The sequence below is a fragment of the Mchenga conophoros genome, linkage group LG3, assembly GCF_057382185.1.
Source record: "Mchenga conophoros isolate Kocher_MC1m ecotype Shallow Benthic linkage group LG3, M_conophoros_male_GT1.1, whole genome shotgun sequence".
NCBI classification, from domain to species: Eukaryota; Metazoa; Chordata; class Actinopteri; order Cichliformes; family Cichlidae; genus Mchenga; species Mchenga conophoros.
The window spans coordinates 62150452-62168331 of NC_140528.1; the positions used below are offsets into that span (position 1 = coordinate 62150452).

The 17880-nt window shown below is 40.4% G+C and overlaps 1 protein-coding gene across 1 annotated transcript; it reads right to left on the minus strand.

Annotated features, from left to right (window-relative positions):
* Positions 1-2050: 2050 nt before the first annotated feature.
* On the minus strand, positions 2051-17664 carry LOC146579910 (basement membrane-specific heparan sulfate proteoglycan core protein-like). The gene is made up of 12 exons (XM_085268028.1): positions 17661-17664; positions 16542-16790; positions 15254-15532; positions 14867-15127; positions 12073-12345; positions 10381-10645; positions 6584-6867; positions 3831-4103; positions 3326-3625; positions 2879-3139; positions 2374-2622; positions 2051-2226 (listed from the first exon to the last, which is right to left on the minus strand). Exons 1-12 carry the CDS (start codon positions 17662-17664, stop codon positions 2051-2053), a joined length of 2874 nt encoding a protein of 957 aa, XP_085124154.1.
* Between the last annotated feature and the right edge of the window lie 216 nt (positions 17665-17880).

The window sequence follows — 17880 nt, forward strand, 5'->3', positions numbered from 1 at the left end:
TTGGCCCCTAGAGACAAAGTATGTACAAACTCCAAAACACGTAAAAACTCCGAAGCACATACAAACTCTGAAGCACGTACAAAACACAACAGAAGTGCTCCAGGATGCTAGGCCCAGTGTTGAGCTTTTGTTACCTCGTGGCTACACAAGCCAGGAAGTACCAATGACCGGATTTGGTGTGTGGTAGTAACAGGTAAATGAACTTTTTTTTTAAATTATTTGAATATATATGACTGCTTGTGTATAAATACACAAACAATACACATATGCTTTCAATTGTGTAATTTAAGTGATCTAGGTAGCTCTGTTTTGGAAGTTTAGTTAACGCTAGGAATGTGTTTTGTAGTTCGTACGTGCTTTTTGGAGTTTGTACGTGCTTTGTCTCTAGGGGCCACTGTTTATATAGCCGAGCCGAAAGAGCCGGTTCTCTAAAAAGAGCTGGAAATCCCATCACTAATACTCTACCGAAGAGAGAGCGAACACCAAGTGACAGTGCCCACCAAGACATCAGTAGGGCTGAACGATTATGGAAAATAATCTAATTGCGATTTTTTGCCCCAATATTGCGATTGCGATGCGATATGCGATTATTTTTTAAGGTCTTTGTCTTCTGTATTATTAAACAAGACAAGCAATACATCATATAGTATGGCCAATACTATATTACATTAATTTTAAACTGTTCTTTCCTGGAAGACAGACCTCTGTTATGATGACATGAGGTGATGCATGAATTGATGACTGACATTTTTATTTAACTTCTTCAATCACAACAGTATATTTGAACATACACAATAGTTTATTTTTAGCTTACAAACATCTGAGCATAAAGTGCTGACAAGGAACCCTGGTGTAAACATTAAAATGAAAGTCAGTACAATGTGCAGATTGCAGAAATATACATAAACAAAATCAGTGGCTTTACCACACTCAGTTTTTCGACATCTGTGAACTACTAGACAGTCATTCAATTAAAAAATAATATTAAATAAATAAAACTAATAAATAAAAAATACACACATCTTACTGATCTCTGCAGTCAGTAACATTACACATAAAGTGCAAACATAATAGCAATTGTATAAACACACACACAAACACGCCTTTAAAATTTAAAGGCGTGAAATTGGACGGTCTAGTTCTGATTAGCGTCACCGCTGTCTCGGTGGAGTTTAATAAACTCGGCCGTCTGCTTCTTGCTATCTAAAATATAACCAGACACTGGCGTAAATTCTCGACTGTCTCATACTTCTGTTTAATAAGTTTTCTGTTTGACGTTTAGTCAGCTGTGTGAAAACCAAGGAGGAACCCACCCGGGGGATTAATAAAGTTTTATTTTATCTAATCTAATAACTTTAATCTCAGCCAAACCGATTTACTCACGAACAAACAAAACACTGAAAAAAGCCCAACAATAACATTTTTAGGTTGTCTAAGTGACTTATATATTACGTTTAACCCGAGCAGCGAAACTCCGCGGTGATCTGAAAATGATGTGCCGGGAGTTGTGCCGTTCTCGGCCGCATCAGTAACCCTCGAGCTCCCGGCTAGCTGTCGAGCTGGTGGGTAGCAGACGCCTCTGAAAACGTCGAAGCACTTTTGCAAATATGGGATATCTTGATAAACCGAGCAGATATTTGATGTTTACACAGCTACTTTCTCGCCTGAAAATATTTTAAAAGCTTATTTTGTGACCCAGAAAGATTAGTATGAGTAATTTTAAAACTTAGTAGCGGCCGCCATTGTTGGAAACTGGAGTTTGGCTGGGCCGCGCTATGAATTCTGGGGTATGGTAGTAATTTGGACAGCCTTCGGCGCGTCGCTGTGACGTAATCGGTCTACAAATGCGGCCTCAGGAGGATGCAGCCCATGAATTTGGACATGTCCAGAGTATAATCGCAGCCTTTGCGGTTAGAAAATTGCACTTGATCATGTCGCGATATTATCGCAAATGCGATATATCGTTCAGCCCTAGACATCAGTGTTGAAGGTAGGCTTTAAGTGTCAGTGTGAACACACAGATATAGTTCCTTGTCCCATATTTCCCATGTCAAACTCTGAACACAGGTTCATTGAATAATGATAAGTAAAGGAAAAAGTTCTCACTGTTGGTCGTTCTGCAGCGATACAGCAAGAGCAGGAGAATAATAAGAAGAGAGACTCCAAAAACCAGTCCAACAATCAACCACACAGGAGATGAAGAGCTGTCAGCTCCTGACACAGTTACTGTGACAACAAACAATAAAGTTTAATTATACTTTATAATTCATAAAATAATTTTAGGAAACTTCTCAGAAAATAAAGCGAGGTGACTTCAAGCCTTAAAACAAAACTCATTTATAAAACTCCATCAAATGTTTTGATCCTGCTCACCTTTAACTGACATCCAGCTCTGTGCTGACTCTCTTCCTGAGTACTGACACTTGTAGAAACCTTCATCAGACTTTGACACTGCAGAGATCTTCAGCTCCCCTCGGGTATCATTTTGAATAAGTTTGTCATTGTGATAGAAAAACACATTGGAAAGTATTTTTTGTGTTCTCAAACTGCAGCTCAGACTAACAGAAGCTCCCTCAGTCACAGGATGAACAGGACTCACCAGGATAGGACCATTACCATCATCTGTGACACAATCACACACAATTGTTTCAGTCACATCAGCTGCTGCACACTTTGAGAAAAAGCTGACAAACAATAATAAGAACAGATTGTACAAATGCTTTTTTTATCATGAAGATCTGATCTTGTGTATTTAAAAACTGCTGTATGTGTTTTATTTTTCCCACATGAAATGACTTCACATACAGCAAAGCTGGGACAAATGTTCATGTGACGTCTAAATCATTAACATCCAAGAAGTAAATGTATAATAACATACTCTGTACAGTGATGTTGACTGCACTGCTGAACTCTCCTGATCCAGACTCACACCAGTACACTGCAGTATCTGACTTTGATGTGTTGATGTCACATGTGGATCCAGTCATTCTCCTACAGTCAGAGTACAGTCGGCCGTCCTCAGAGAACTTCCTCACTCTCCACTCAGGGAAGTTTCCCTCACAGGTCAGTGAGACAGAGTCAGAGGTGAAGTGTTGCACTCTGTCAGGACTCACTGTGAGAGACGCTGCTGAATGAACATCTGGAAACAACATGCAGTGAAGAGACAAAGCTCACAGATGTTAGGATTATAATGTCAGAAATGAAAAGATTGATTCTTCTTCTCAAAATAGTTTTTAAATGGGTTTATCACAGTGAGAGAGATGTTGGTGAATTAAATGATGACATCATATCAGCTCAATGAAACGATAAACAGAATCAAACTGACCTGCAGACCAGACAAACTTTGGTTGACTGTGATCAGTGTGATACTCTGGGTCTCCTCTTCCAGCTCTGCACACATATCCTGCTGTGTGTGTCTGTCCATGAATGATGTAGGAGTCCTGTGCAGTCCCACTGCCATCAGGTAGCAGCTCATAACTGGAGGATTTCTCTGATAGATCAGGAACAGCTTTATACCAGTAGAAGCTCCATCCTGCAGACGGATGTTCAACCTCACAGTTCAGAGTTACTGAGGCTCCAGGACTCAGCCATGATGGAGACACAGTGAGGACAGGACGGGGTTCATCTGTTCAACAAAGATTTTCTCTCAATCTTTCGTCTCTTAACTCTGAATTCAATGTCACTAAAATGTTGACTCACAAATATTTATGATGAACTTTAAGAGTGAGACTATCTAAACATGTCAAATATCTCAACATGTCCTAATAAAAACACATTTTTACAAACTGTTTCTATTTCCAGGTTAAATGAACTATGACTCTACTTACTGCCAGAAACTGTCAGTGTGACTGAATCACTCCACTCTGTTGTTTCATGCTGTGAACTTTTCATTCTGCCCTTACAGCGATAGTTTCCACTGTTGGATGATGAAGCAGATCTAATCCTGTGTTCATTTTGATTTGGAGCTTTTATCATGCTGTTTGTTTCCCACTCATAATCCCACTCAGTGTCTCCTCCATGGATCTCACATCTGACAGTGATCGTCTCTCCTCTGTATATCTCAGACCAGTTTGGATGCAGAGTCACAACAGGCCTGATTGAGGCTGTTACTGTTCAAGAAAGTACAATAAAAACACATGAATGTCAAAAATGTTAATGCCTTTTGTTCTTCAGCTTCCTCCTTAATCAGGAATTTATCTGACTTCATGTTAAACTGACCAGTTTTCCCAATCCTGACTGACTGGCTGTCCTCTGTGTAGTAAACTGGGTTTCCTCTTCCTCCTCTGCACCTGTAGAGTCCTTCCTGTGAGACACTGATTTGTCCATTTGAGTGGAAAACTGCATCTTGTGTGGTCAGGGCTTCAGAGGATTTCTCATCTCTGTACCAGTAGTATTTCCATCCAGATGATGATGATGGGTTCACAGAGCAGGTCAGGGTCACACTGCCCCCTACTGGAACAGCTGTGTTATCAGCTCTCAGTTTGGCCTTTGGTTTATCTGCAGTTCAGTTTAGAAAAAGAACAAAAGTCAATGACTGAATCAAACCAGTTGAAATAACTTGGTGGAAATATGGAAATAATCAAATTTTTATATTATTATAGAAATATTACAAAAAAATTAGTATAAGAAATAAAATAGTATAAGAGTAATATTACAACTAAGTAGCTGCAGCTATTGTTGGAAATACGTGTTGTTTTGATGTTTTGATGTATTTCCATAAAGTGAGTTTAGACTTTTCATCAAGAAAAATCACAGTTTGTGCCTGTAAGCAAATTGGTAAGACACAGTAATGTTTCAGTGTGAAGCTGCAGGACTGCATTTTGTTTTCTGCAGCCGCTGTAATTTTTTAGTTAGAGTGACGCTAACCCAGCTGCTAATAAGGACTACTGTAGACTGCTGTTTTCCTAACTTTGTTGTAAAAAGTTAGCAAGAAGTTGCAGAGGATCGTTACCGGACTGGATAATGACAGACGAACTCCCGATAGTCACTCCGAGTGCCTGAGTCGCTCAGAGTACCTCTGCCAACGTGGGAAAGGAAAACAAATACCTGTGGACCACGTGGAGATCACGCACCTTCATCATCTTTGTGCTTCTCAAGGAACTGAAGACAACCTGTTAGCTGGACTAATCTGGTGAGTGTTGCACATTTTCACCATGTACTGAGGTTTAATTTATTTTTTGCTCTTTGACTGAAGAGACTGCGGTTTGGAGATCTTATTACATTGCTACGTTCTCCAGCATCAGTACAGGCCTGCAACAAGGCTGTATTAGTGCTGCTGGTTGTTCCTATAACTGAACTGATACTAAAACCTGCCATTTTATTATATTATTATTTTTTATAATTTTGGCTTACTAAGAGAGGGTTGCTATGGTGTATTTTACATTGTGTATGGTGTAATTTACTGCACTGTGATACACTAGTGTTCAATTTACAATAAGTGCTCCTGTTAAGACAGATGTAAACATGAAAACATGAAATGTCAGCATGAATCATGGTCCAACTCACATGAAACTGTCAGTCTGAAGGCATCACTCCATCCTGTTAAGAGATAGTCACTGCTACCCCGACATCTGTAGACTCCACTGTGGGACACTGAAACTCTGCTGATCCTGTATTCACTGGATGTTGGATGGCTGTTTGTGTTGGGTGCTGTCCATTCATATTTCCACACCTTTCCTTCACCTCCCTGAATCTCACAACTGAGAGTGATTGTGTCACCAGTGAATATCTGAGACCAGCTGTGCTGCAGTTTCACAGCAGCCAAAACTGTTCAACAAACAAATAAACACAATTTTTTTAAAACTAATCAACAGCAAACAAAATACATTTAAAAAGTATAGTTATAAAGTGTTATAAAATCTTGAATTTGTTTTATTTCACAAAAAAACTTAACCCTCACCTTGTTTCTGAATTGTAACTGCAGCACTGTCCTCTGTGGAGAAAACTGGATCTCCTCTCCCTCCTCTGCAGTAATAGATGCCTCCTTCTGAAATACTGATCGTGTGCTCTGATGTTCCAGCTCCTATTTTCTGAGCTCCAGAAAACTGTGAATCACGTCTGAACCAGTCAAACTTCCAGCCAGCAGAGCCCTCCACAGAGCAGCTCAGTGTCACACTGCCCCCTGCTGGTATGACTGAACTTTGTGCTGTCAGTGTGGCTCTGGGTTTAATTGCTGTTGAAGTTACAGGAAAAGATGAACATCAGATTGTCACTTGCTTCAGGAAAAACTTTGTATAAGAAGAACAACAAAAATTTACAAGAAAAAATAAAACCTTTACAAATTTGTAATATTTGGATTTCAACAAGTGAGTCTTTCATTCATGGTTTTAAAGCAAAATTTCCCCTCAAATTTAATTCAGAAAAAAAAAAACGTTTGGGCTTTTTGTTTGTTGGAAGGCCAACAGTACATATTGACTGATTAAAAGCTTGAGAGAATTTATCCAGATAAACTGGATAAAAATTCTTACATGATAGAGTCACTGGGATGATATCACTCCACCATATGAATGTCAAAAATGTTAATACATTTGTTCTTCATCTTCCTCCTTAATCATGAATTTATCTGAATTTATGTTAAACTCACCAGTTTTCCCAATCCTGACTGACTGGCTGTCCTCTGTGTAGTAAACTGGGTTTCCTCTTCCTCCTCTGCACCTGTAGAGTCCTTCCTGTGAGACACTGATTTGTCCATTTGAGTGGAAAACTGCATCTTGTGTGGTCAGGGCTTCAGAGGATTTCTCATCTCTGTACCAGTAGTATTTCCAGCCAGATGATGATGATGGGTTCACAGAGCAGGTCAGGGTCACACTGCCCCCTACTGGAACAGCTGTGTTATCAGCTCTCAGTTTGGCCTTTGGTTTATCTGCAGTTCAGTTTAGAAAAAGAACAAAAGTCAATGACTGAATCAAACCAGTTGAAATAACTTGGTGGAAATATGGAAATAATAAATATCACATAACTTTAATGGTGAAGCTACAACAAACTGTACAACTATCACACAAACACAACACTAATCTTTCATATTTAATTTGCTGCATTTCTAAGTTAAAAACACACATGAGGAACAATCAGTGGATTTAATGTCTGTGAAGGTTCTCAGTCATCCAGGTCATCGTAGTCAAAGGAGCTTGCAAAGAAAAGCGTCTGGACTTCTTTAAGTTGCTTGAAGACGTTTCACCTCTCATCCGAGAAGCTTCTTCAGTTCTAAGGTCAAATGGTGGAGAGTCCCAGATATAAACCTAGTGGGAGTTTCCCCCCACAGAGGGACAAAAGGACCCCCTGATGATCCTCTAATCGCCTGAGCCAAGGTGTGAAATTAGGTGTGGGACCCAATCAGCCAGAGTTTCGGGTGTGTTCATTGTGAAACCTGGCCCCACCTTGTCATGCGAATTCCTGAGGTCAGATGGCCAGTGTATTTCAGACCCAGCAACACACTCAGACAGAAACTGGTTCACCCGAAAGACAAAACGCCAAAACACAAACTTAACAACGTGGTGTATGCTGTACAGTGCAGCGAGGAATGCCCAGACCTCTACATTGGAGAGACCAAACAGCCACTTCACAAGCGCATGGCACAACACAGAAGAGCCACCTCCACAGGACAAGACTCAGCAGTCCATCTGCATCTTAAGGATAAAGGACACTCTTTCGAGGATGCCAATGTTCACATTTTGGACAGAGAGGACAGATGGTTTGAAAGAGGAGTGAAAGAAGCCATCTATGTCCACTGTGAGCGACCATCTTTGAACAGAGGCGGGGGTTTACGACACCAACTCTCTGCCATCTATAATCCAGTTTTGAGATCCCTTCCCAGACGCCTTAACGCCCACTCACATCCTGGGCCATCTGACCTCAGGAATTCACATGATAAGGTGGGGCCAGGTTTCACAATGAACACACCCGAAACTCTGGCTGATTGGGTCCCACACCCAATTTCACACCTTGGCTCAGGTGATTAGAGGATCATCAGGGGGTCCTTTTGTCCCTCTGTGGGGGGATACTCCCACTAGGTTTATATCTGGGACTCTCCACCATTTGACCTTAGAACTGAAGAAGCTTCTCGGATGAGAGGTGAAACGTCTTCAAGCAACTTAAAGAAGTCCAGACGCTTTTCTTTGCAAGCTCCTTTGACCAGTGGATTTAATGTTTCTTAGTGGATGTGGTGGAGCAGCTGAGACAGATTCAGCATTTGTTCTGAATTTCATCTTTCATGTATTAGAGCTGCACAGCAGAGAAGTTACTCTCATATGTTTTGTTCTCTTCACTGTGAATAAAAAGCTGCTGTTCAGGTTTTTGTTGTTGAAATAAAAACTAAACATTTTACTGACCAACATGAAAGACAGTTATAAAGCTGTAAGAAATAGAGATGGACCGATCTGATATCAGGTATCGGTATCGATCCGATACTGACCTAAATTACTGGATCGGATATCGGAGAGAAATAAAAAATGTAATCCGATCCTTTAAATATCACGAAAGCACCTCACAAAACTTGCGACATGGGGTAACTCAGCTCATAACCTTAGCACGGTGGAGCATGTATGCATCATATGGTGTGCAAGACCTGTCAGCAGTCTGATTGAACATTTGGAGCCTCGCTACCAAACCGGCATTTCATCTCCGAGGAAGTTATCCCAGAGAAGTAAAGCAGGTGTGTAAGTTCATCTCTGAATGTTTGTAAAGCGTTCCCGCGTTAAGCTTAACAACCGATATATGGAGCAACTGCCTCTTTTCTCCCCTTCCCTCTCCTGCTGCTACTTCAATCATGAAACTGCTTAATGATCAGCTGATCGGCTTTTCTGTGGCGAGTCCGTCTCTCTTGTTTGTTTTTGGCCCACTTTGCACCAGAAAGAGGAAACCGGCGGCTGAACAACAGCAGCACGTTTAAGCTTGATAAGCTGTTGTTAGGATTTATTTAATATTACTTTCTACTCGAGGATCTTTTTCTACGTAGCTGACGGCTGGTAACTGTGCAGGGGCGGATCTAGCAAAGTTTAGCCAGGGGGGCTGATAGGGCATGAACAGGGAAAAGGGGGCACAAAGACATATTCTCATTTAAAATGTCTAGCTTTTAATAAATAATGATCTGAATCTTACACCCAAAGTGTTAATCTGATGTAAAATGTATAGAAGTCCATTACTATATATAGTAACTATTAAGTCTAATATACCCTAGTAAGCTATACTACTTTTTCCATCTGTGCAGTCTGCAATTCTGTTGAAGAAAGATGTTGAATCTATTTAATTATTGTGGAAAAATAATTGATTGTTTTTTTTTAAACACGTGCATTAAATTAAAGTTGATTACGTCGATTAATCATCGGGAGGCGGAGGCTGGGGGGTGGTTCCCCATTTGTTTTTTGCTGGGAGTTGGCAACCCTATTAGTTAGGTTGCTTAATATTTCCGCAAAGTACTCTTTAAAATACCAGAATAGGGAGGAATGTGTAGGTTTAAGTTTATTAGATTGATCAGTGTTGCTAAACTCTTAAATATTTTGGGTGCAGTGTATTTTTTTCCATACAGGTATAACAGAATAGCTTTAGTATTTTGGTTTTTTTTAAACTTGAGTATGAACTTATACAAAATGCAGCAAGATATTAAAAAAAAAGTATTGATTAAAAAAAAAATACCGATAAGAATCCGATATAGTGTATCGGCAGATATCCAAATTTATGATATCGGTATCGCACATAAAAAAGTGGTATCGTTCCATCTCTAGTAAGAAAGGAGAAGTGTCATGAATCGCTGTGCGGCAGGCAGGAGTTGGACCCAAAAGGCAGGCACTCAGGCACGAAGTTTAAACACAAAGAACTCAGCTTTATTCGCTGGCAGGAGAAAGTCATACAAAGCAAACTAAACTCACAGAGAGACACAGGGAGATCCACACAGCATGAGGGACAACACAACACTGACTCAGAGAAACACAGGGTTTAAATACACTGGGGAGTAACGAGGGGAATGAGACACAGAAGGAGGGCACAGCTGGGAGAAATCAGGACTGACGAGACAAGCAAAGCAGGACACATTCACATAAGACACGGACCTTCAAAGTAAAACAGGAAGGATCACACAGAGACGCGAACTCGACACAGTGGAGACAGCAACTAAGAAACACAGAGACATAAACCATAAGGCAGAGGACTCTAAGAACCGAAAGACACAGAGGGGAACTCAAACATGCAGACACAGACTACACAGAACAGAGGGGACACAGAGAAACATGAAGGGCAAGGGATCGAAACTAGAAACCATAGAATAAATCACACAAGTACAATAATACAAACATCACAAAGAACTAAAAACGCTGGGTCAGGAGACCCAGGACCGTGACAAGAAGTGCTTTTTCCTTATTTAGATACTCTGGATGAAAGATCTTACATGATACAGTCAGTGTGATGATATCACTCCACTCTGATAAGAAATAGTCCCTTCTGCCCCGGCAGCTGTGTCCTCCACTGTCAGACTTAGTAGCTCTGATGATTCTGTATTCATTGGATGTTGGAGGTGTGTTTGACTTGGCTGCTCTCCATTCATACGTCCACTGAGCTCCTTCACCTCCCTGAATCTCACATCTGACAGTGACTGTCTCACCGCTGTATATCTGAGTCCAGGATGGCTGAAGGGTCACAGTGGTCTTACTGGGAACTGTTCACAGAAAAATATCCAGTTAGGAGACAAATAGAAACATATGATGAACAGAAAAATATCATGATTTCTATTCTATTTTTTCATGAACCAAGAGGAGCGTCGGCTTTCATCAACATTTGTCAGAGGCTAATTTTTCCCACAGAGATTGTAGCAGCTACTCTGCGACCAGACCTCGTCCTTTGGTCTAACTCCCAAAAACTTGTGTACGTCATTGAGCTGATGGTACCATGGGAGGAAGCAACTGAGGAAGGATTCAAGCGTAAGAAGCTGCAGTATGCCAACTTGGCAGCTGAGGCAGAGGACAGAGGCTCGAAGATCAAAGTGCACCCGGTGGAAGTGGGGTGCAGGGGCTTTGTTGCCAGAACAACAGCAAAGCTGTTTAGAGAGGTTGGTATCAGAGGACAGGCACAACAGCAGGCTATAAGAGAATTAGCTAACACTGCTGAGAGGACCAGTCACTTGTTATGGCTAAAAAGGGCTGACATCACTTGGGCAGCTAAGGTAGTCACCTAGCCACGTGAGAAAAGAAAATATTCCGCTCTTCTTCCCTTTTCTGGGAGGCAGTGGGGAGGTCGAGCGTACAGCCCGATCCGGTAGGGAGGTGTGGGAAGCCAGATCGGGCGCCCCCCCTTCCAGTTCTCCTCTCTGCTCTCTCCTATCTTATCTTACTTGTCTTACTTCTCTCTATCACCTTTTCTGTCCCTTTGAAGAAATGAGGCTCCATAAATGCTAAAGAGGTAAGTATTTCTCAGTTGCAGTGAGTAGATAGAATAAAATAAACTGTAGAAAACTAAACAGCAGAAAGAAGAAGAGAAATTACAATTTTGACATAAACCACTGACACAATCCAGGGCCTGATCAACGCTGGAAGAGCCTCCTTGGATGAGGGTGTCTAGTGATAATGGCCGAAACACCCGATGAATCCAAGGTCCACTACTGACGATGTGTCCCAAATTTTAAAATCAGATCAGATCTCTAATCCCTAAACCTAATCAAGGAAAAATGTCAGGTTAGCCTGGGTAAAAGACCGAAGGTTGAGGCATACAACGATGTGTGCTACTGGTAAAGTTTCTGGGCTGCTTTTCCTCATAACAGCCATCCCCCAAGATTTTCTCCATTTAAAGAAATGCATTGTCAGGGATTGTAACATCTAGTGCTTTTACTGAATCATACAATAATAATAACAAATGTGCTGTTAGAATTCGATTTCACTTAGAGACAAATAGAAATATAAAGATCAAAAATAAGACTGAATAAATCTATTTTTCTATTTCCCACCTTCACAAATAATCTTAATGAACAGAAAACTCAGAGTTTGCCTCATCTCAAGGTTAAAAAACTCACAGGTGTGAGATAAAACTGTTATCAAAGATCACATTATGATCTCTCAGCTTGGCAGAAATAAAAAAAAAAAGTAAACTCACGTGTTTCCTGAACTGTGACGTCACTGCTGTCCTCTGTGTAGTAAACTGGATCTCCTCTCCCTCCTCTGCAGTGGTACAGACCTCCTTGTGAGACACTAATAACTCTGTTTGCTTCATTTCCTCTCATGAGCTGAGCTTTAGAAGAGACTGAATCACGTCTGAACCAGTCAAACTTCCAGCCAGCAGAGCCCTCCACAGAGCAGCTCAGTGTCACACTGCCCCCTGCTGGTATGATTGAACTTTGTGCTGTCAGTGTGGCTCTGGGTTTACTTGCTGCTGAAGAAACAAAATAGGTAAAACATTAAATCGTCACCACGAATACGTTTCTTACAGTACAGATCACACTTTAAACATTCACAGAGTAATTTATCTACAAACACAAAAAGAAATTAGTTTCCCTGCATGTGACACATTGGACTATTTAACAAACTAAATATTTCACTGATTTATGATTCTCTTATCAAACTGTCATCTCTGTACGTTCCTCTTTAACCCTCATGTTGTGTTCATTTTCTGTTAAACAATTTGTTCTGTCAAAAATGGCCGTTCCATTGAGATCATCATAAAAATTATAAAAACATAAAACTATAATAACAGATTTATTATCACCACTTGTTGTGTTTGGTCTTTTTATCAACTTAAGTTCTTGTGAGCATTACAGTTTTTGAACGTCTGTTATTTATGGTCTGTTTGTCTCTTAATCTGAGTTTATGCACCTTTGAGTTGTGAAAAACATCATTTTCAGGTTATTTTGACTATAATAAATAACCAGATAAAAGATAATATGCTGTTTATCACAGACTCATTTGGGTCAAAGTTACCAAGAACATTTGTTTTTTAAACCATTTAAAATGTATATACAGTCACAAAGTGACACCTGTGGTGTTGCTGGTCAAACTGATGAGGCATATTTCATTTGTTTGTAGAGGAAACGATCCCAAAGTTAAACTTGCTTCTGACACAGCTCCTGACCAAGAGCGTAGGAGATGAAGAAATTATCATCTTATGTCACTGAGACCTCCAATCATCTTCAGATCCACATACTTCACTTGGTTCTTTTCAGCAACACCGTCTGCAGGTTTCCCAGTATAAACCTGCATGTTCCAGGTATAATTTGTCCTGGCATCACATGTTGCCCAAATCTTTATGCCATATTTAGAAGCTTGTTTGGCATATACTGTTTGAAAGGGCAGCATCCCCTAAAGCAACCGGACGCACATCCACTGTCACGTTTAGACTTGGGATATGGATGAGTGGCTGCTGCTCCACACTTGTCCCAAACCTTTCTGATCACTGCAGATTTGTCTTGTCAACAACGCCGTGGTCTTGTATCACTGTTGTCAAAGTTAATCACCTGCAACAACATGTAAAACTTCTCTGGTGACATGATGGCCTGAAAAATTGTCCCACTACTCTGCATCTCATAAACTGCTGGTAAATTAATTTCTGGATCTGTACACATCACTCAAAATCAAAAGACCCATATATGCTGTAACAGTCACAATGGTGTGGTGTCTCTTTAAGACAACCCAAGTCCAGGGTTAATGTTGTCATCAGTATGCACCACTGCTCTCTGTGATTGTGTGGACATGTGCTTGCACGCTAGTGCATGAGGACGGACAGATTTTATGTTTTACCTCTCCAGACACCTTTGTTTGCAACGTTATGGGTTGTATGAACACTGCACGCTATGTTTGTTAAGCTGCAGCCGTTCAACCGGGCTTATATGGTTGACGAAGAGAAGGGTTATTAAAGAACATGCTGTGGAATTCCCAACGCCAGTGTGAGTGTGTATTCTTTTGACTCTCCTGCTAAGTGTTTTTGCCGCCTCCTCTCAACCACTAAACACAACCCAACGTTACAGTGCTTTAGTGTCTTTCTGGGTTACCTCCTTCCAAATAGCTTTGTAAATCTGTTTCTTCTCCAAGTTGCTCAAGTTTACCTCTTTGGTTTTGATAGACAGTTAGAAACCATTCAAACGGAGATTTGATGTCCTCAAGGATACAGAACATTTTGTAGGTCCTGTAATCATCCTGATGAGATTTTCGGCTGAAAGCCCATCTTGAATTTCAGGTGGGGACAGGTGTGTGTGTGTGTGTGTGTGTGTGTGTGTGTGTGTGTGTGTGTGTGTGTGTGTGTGTGTGTGTGTGTGTGTGTGTATATGCATTGTCTTGTTGTGTCCTCCATCCATTTCTAATGATTGAACATTTTTGACCAGGAACTCATGTAATGCAGATTTTTAGTGTCTGCTGAAATCCTCTTTGTGGACAAAGTTATGGAATTTTAGGTCAATCTGCTCAAATTAAATAAATTTCCCAGCGATAAAACTTTCAATTCGGTAACATTTGACCGGAACACAACATGATGGTTAAACTGCTGATATTTTAAGAGCCTCCATGGTGTCTCTCTTTTCTGTTTGCACAGTGAGAAAAACTGTTGTCCTGAGCTGCCTGCAGACAGCTGGATCATTGTTGGAGTTTTCCTGTTAAGACTGTCACGGTCCTGAGTATGTGGACTCAGTGTTTTCCTGTTTGTATTAGTTATCCTTGATTTCATGATGTGTTTTGATTCTCTTGGTTTTGATTTCTATCGCTAGTATTCCTAGCTCTTTAGTTCCTTGGCATTTTTTGTTTATGTATTCCCAGTTTTGTCGCACCAGCAAATAAAGCTGCCATTTAAGTTAATGTTTTGTCTCCGAGTCCTGCACTTGGGTCCAGCCACACAACTCATCGTGACAAAGACAGATGTAAACATTAAAACATGAAATGTCAGCATGAATCATGGTCCAACTCACATGAAACTGTCAGTGTGAAGGCATCACTCCATCCTGTTAAGAGATAGTCACTGCTACCCCGACATCTGTAGTCTCCACTGTGGGACACTGAAACTCTGCTGATCCTGTATTCACTGGATGTTGGAGGGCTGTTTGTGTTGGGTGCTGTCCATTCATATTTCCACACCTTTCCTTCACCTCCCTGAATCTCACATCTGAGAGTGATTGTGTCACCAGTGAATATCTGAGACCAGCTGTGCTGCAGTTTCACAGCAGCCAAAACTGTTCAACAAACACAAATAAACATTAAACAGAAACAAATCATGTGGGACCAAAAATAAATTTAAATATATTAAGTCTGACTTTAATTTAAACGTGAATTTGTTTTATTTCACAACAAAATTTTACCCTCACCTTGTTTCTGAATTGTAACTGCAGCACTGTCCTCTGTGGAGAAAACTGGATCTCCTCTCCCTCCTCTGCAGTAATAGATGCCTCCTTCTGAAATACTGATAGTGTGCTCTGATGTTCCAGCTCCTATTTTCTGAGCTCCAGAAAACTCTGAATCACGTCTGAACCAGTCAAGCTTCCAGCCAGCAGAGCCCTCCACAGAGCAGCTCAGTGTCACACTGCCCCCTGCTGGTATGACTGAACTTTGTGCTGTCAGTGTGGCTCTGGGTTTACTTGCTGTTGAAGTTACAGGAAAAGAGAAAGCATCAGATTGTCACTTGCTTCAGGAATAATGTCTTTATAGTGAATTAAGTTTTAAAAGAAAAAGTAAGAATTCAAGAAAAATAAAGAAGTTTGTAATATGTTGAATTCAGTAAGTGCTTAAGAGCTCACAACTGTGTGTTAAGAAAATGGATGGATGGAAGGAAACAACTGTCTTCAAATCAAATTTGATGAGAATCAACAACTGGCAGCAGCACACATGAGGACAGCACAGGTATCTCAGCTAACTGTTAGCCAGCTAGAGAGCCAGGAGCTAACACTGGATGTATATAACATGATGAAAATCAGAGTGAATCAAGAATCAGGTGAGAGTGTTTTTACGCTCTGCCACCAAACTGTACTCCTAAATGCAGAGACAGGTGAACTATACACTGTTAGCTGATCTGAGGCCAGTTGATCGTGGATGCTCTTAGCATCAAGATTTTTTGTTAATCTGCCTTTTTGTTAAATATCCGACTTGTTTTAAGGATCATGATCACATGTAAAAGATGCATAACCAGTGCACAGTCAGCAGCATTTATCAGTCATCATAATTCATACAGATGTTTTTCATACTGTATGCTATCCCCGACCCCAACCAGGGCTGTGATGTGATAACAGAACTCTTCTCTGTTGATGATCAGCCTTTTCTTTTTTCAGCATCTGTATTTTCAAACAGCTGCTCTGCTCATTCTGTATTTGTTGATCATGTTTGTTCAGCTTAAAATAAATTTTAAAAACAAACAAATACAATAATTGTGTCATAATTCAGAGCTGCAGTGGTGAAAACCACACACATGCACATATTGAAGACACTGAGTTCATTACATCTGTGTTTAATATTTATGTTACAAAGTTTTTTCACTCTGGTGATAACTGTGTTTTTTTATCACCACATTTAAAACTGTTTCTCACTGATTTTGCTACTAAGATAAAACAGATAAAACAGAGAACAATATTACTGAATGAAATGAGTCCAACTTACATGATACAGTCAATGTGATGATGTCACCGCACAATGTAAAAGTGCAGCATCTGTATTCTCCACTGTGAGACTCTGTAGCTCTGCTGATTCTGTATTCAGATGTTGACGGTGGTTCTAACTTGGCTGATGACATTAGAAACATCGAATGGCTTCCATCACTTTCCTGAATCTCACATCTGACAGTGACTGTCTCACTGCTGTATATCTGAGTCAAGGGTGGTTCGAGGATCACGGTGGGCTTATTGGGAACTGTTCACATAAACACATCAAGTTAGAGATTGATGGAAGCATAAAGCCATTTTGAAGATGTCCTGATTTTTATTGCTGCTGTTAAGAGTCAAAAGATTTACTGCATCCTGGTGATGTTTGGACTTGAAAATAATAAGATGTGTTTTCATGAAAGAAATTAAACCATATAAATATTCTGGATAAAACAACAGAGTGACTCCACAGATCTGTGAGGCTGAGATCAACACATAAACACACAAAGTCAGAGTTTGTTATTTGTCCGTGTGAGCTGTCCACTTTTAAATTGTAACAGGAAGTTTTATTTTATTAACGTTGAGCCGTTATTTTTGCATTTTCATCTTTACATTTATGACCACAGTTTTCAGGAGTTCTTGAGGCCTTTTTAAACATACTCTTTTATTAATATTATGAGGATTCAGTTACTTAACAGTGTCTCAGCTAATCGAGACACTTGCCTGTAGTTTAAACATGATAATCCCCTGTAGTTGCCTTTTATGTCTTATCCTGAACACTTCACAGCTGAAACACATGATTGAATATTTTCTGTATCAGGGAAAGGAGCACAAATAACATGAGAAGTGGCTGCAGATATTCAAATGTAAAATTCTTGAAACAAGTAAAGTCATCCTCAAATACACAAATGTGTCTACGCATGAACTGAAGATAGCATCAAGAAGATTTACTGAACTTACATCATTCAGTGAACTGTGCACATTTACAGCTGGTATAAACGCTGGTTTCTAAATCAATCTCCTCATCTGTTTGGAGAATCTTTTTTTCTTCTGAATTTATAAACTCAGCAGTTTCCTGAATGATGACTGCATCACTTTATTCTATGACTGACCCTGTTGTGTTCCTGTGCAGGTGTACCCATGCCTGTGTATCCTTGGAAAGAGCAGTGGCCACCACATCAACACATGTCATACCATGAGCTCTATGAACTCTTCCAATCTGGCTTCAGAACACGACACAGCACTGAGACTGTTCTTATCCTCATCCTCCTGGACCTCTCTGCAGCCCTCACACCATCCTTCCTTCCTGCGTAATCAATCATAATCTTCTCACTGGTACCGTGCTCTCTTGCTATCAG

Coding starts and splice junctions, on each gene's coding strand:
- LOC146579910 (XM_085268028.1), bottom strand. Junction 4,104..6,583: donor AGTCAGGATTGGGAAAACTG/GTGAGTTTAACA, acceptor GAACAGTAACAG/CCTCAATCAGGCCTGTTGTG. Junction 2,623..2,878: donor AGTCAACATCACTGTACAGA/GTATGTTATTAT, acceptor ATTGTGTCACAG/ATGATGGTAATGGTCCTATC.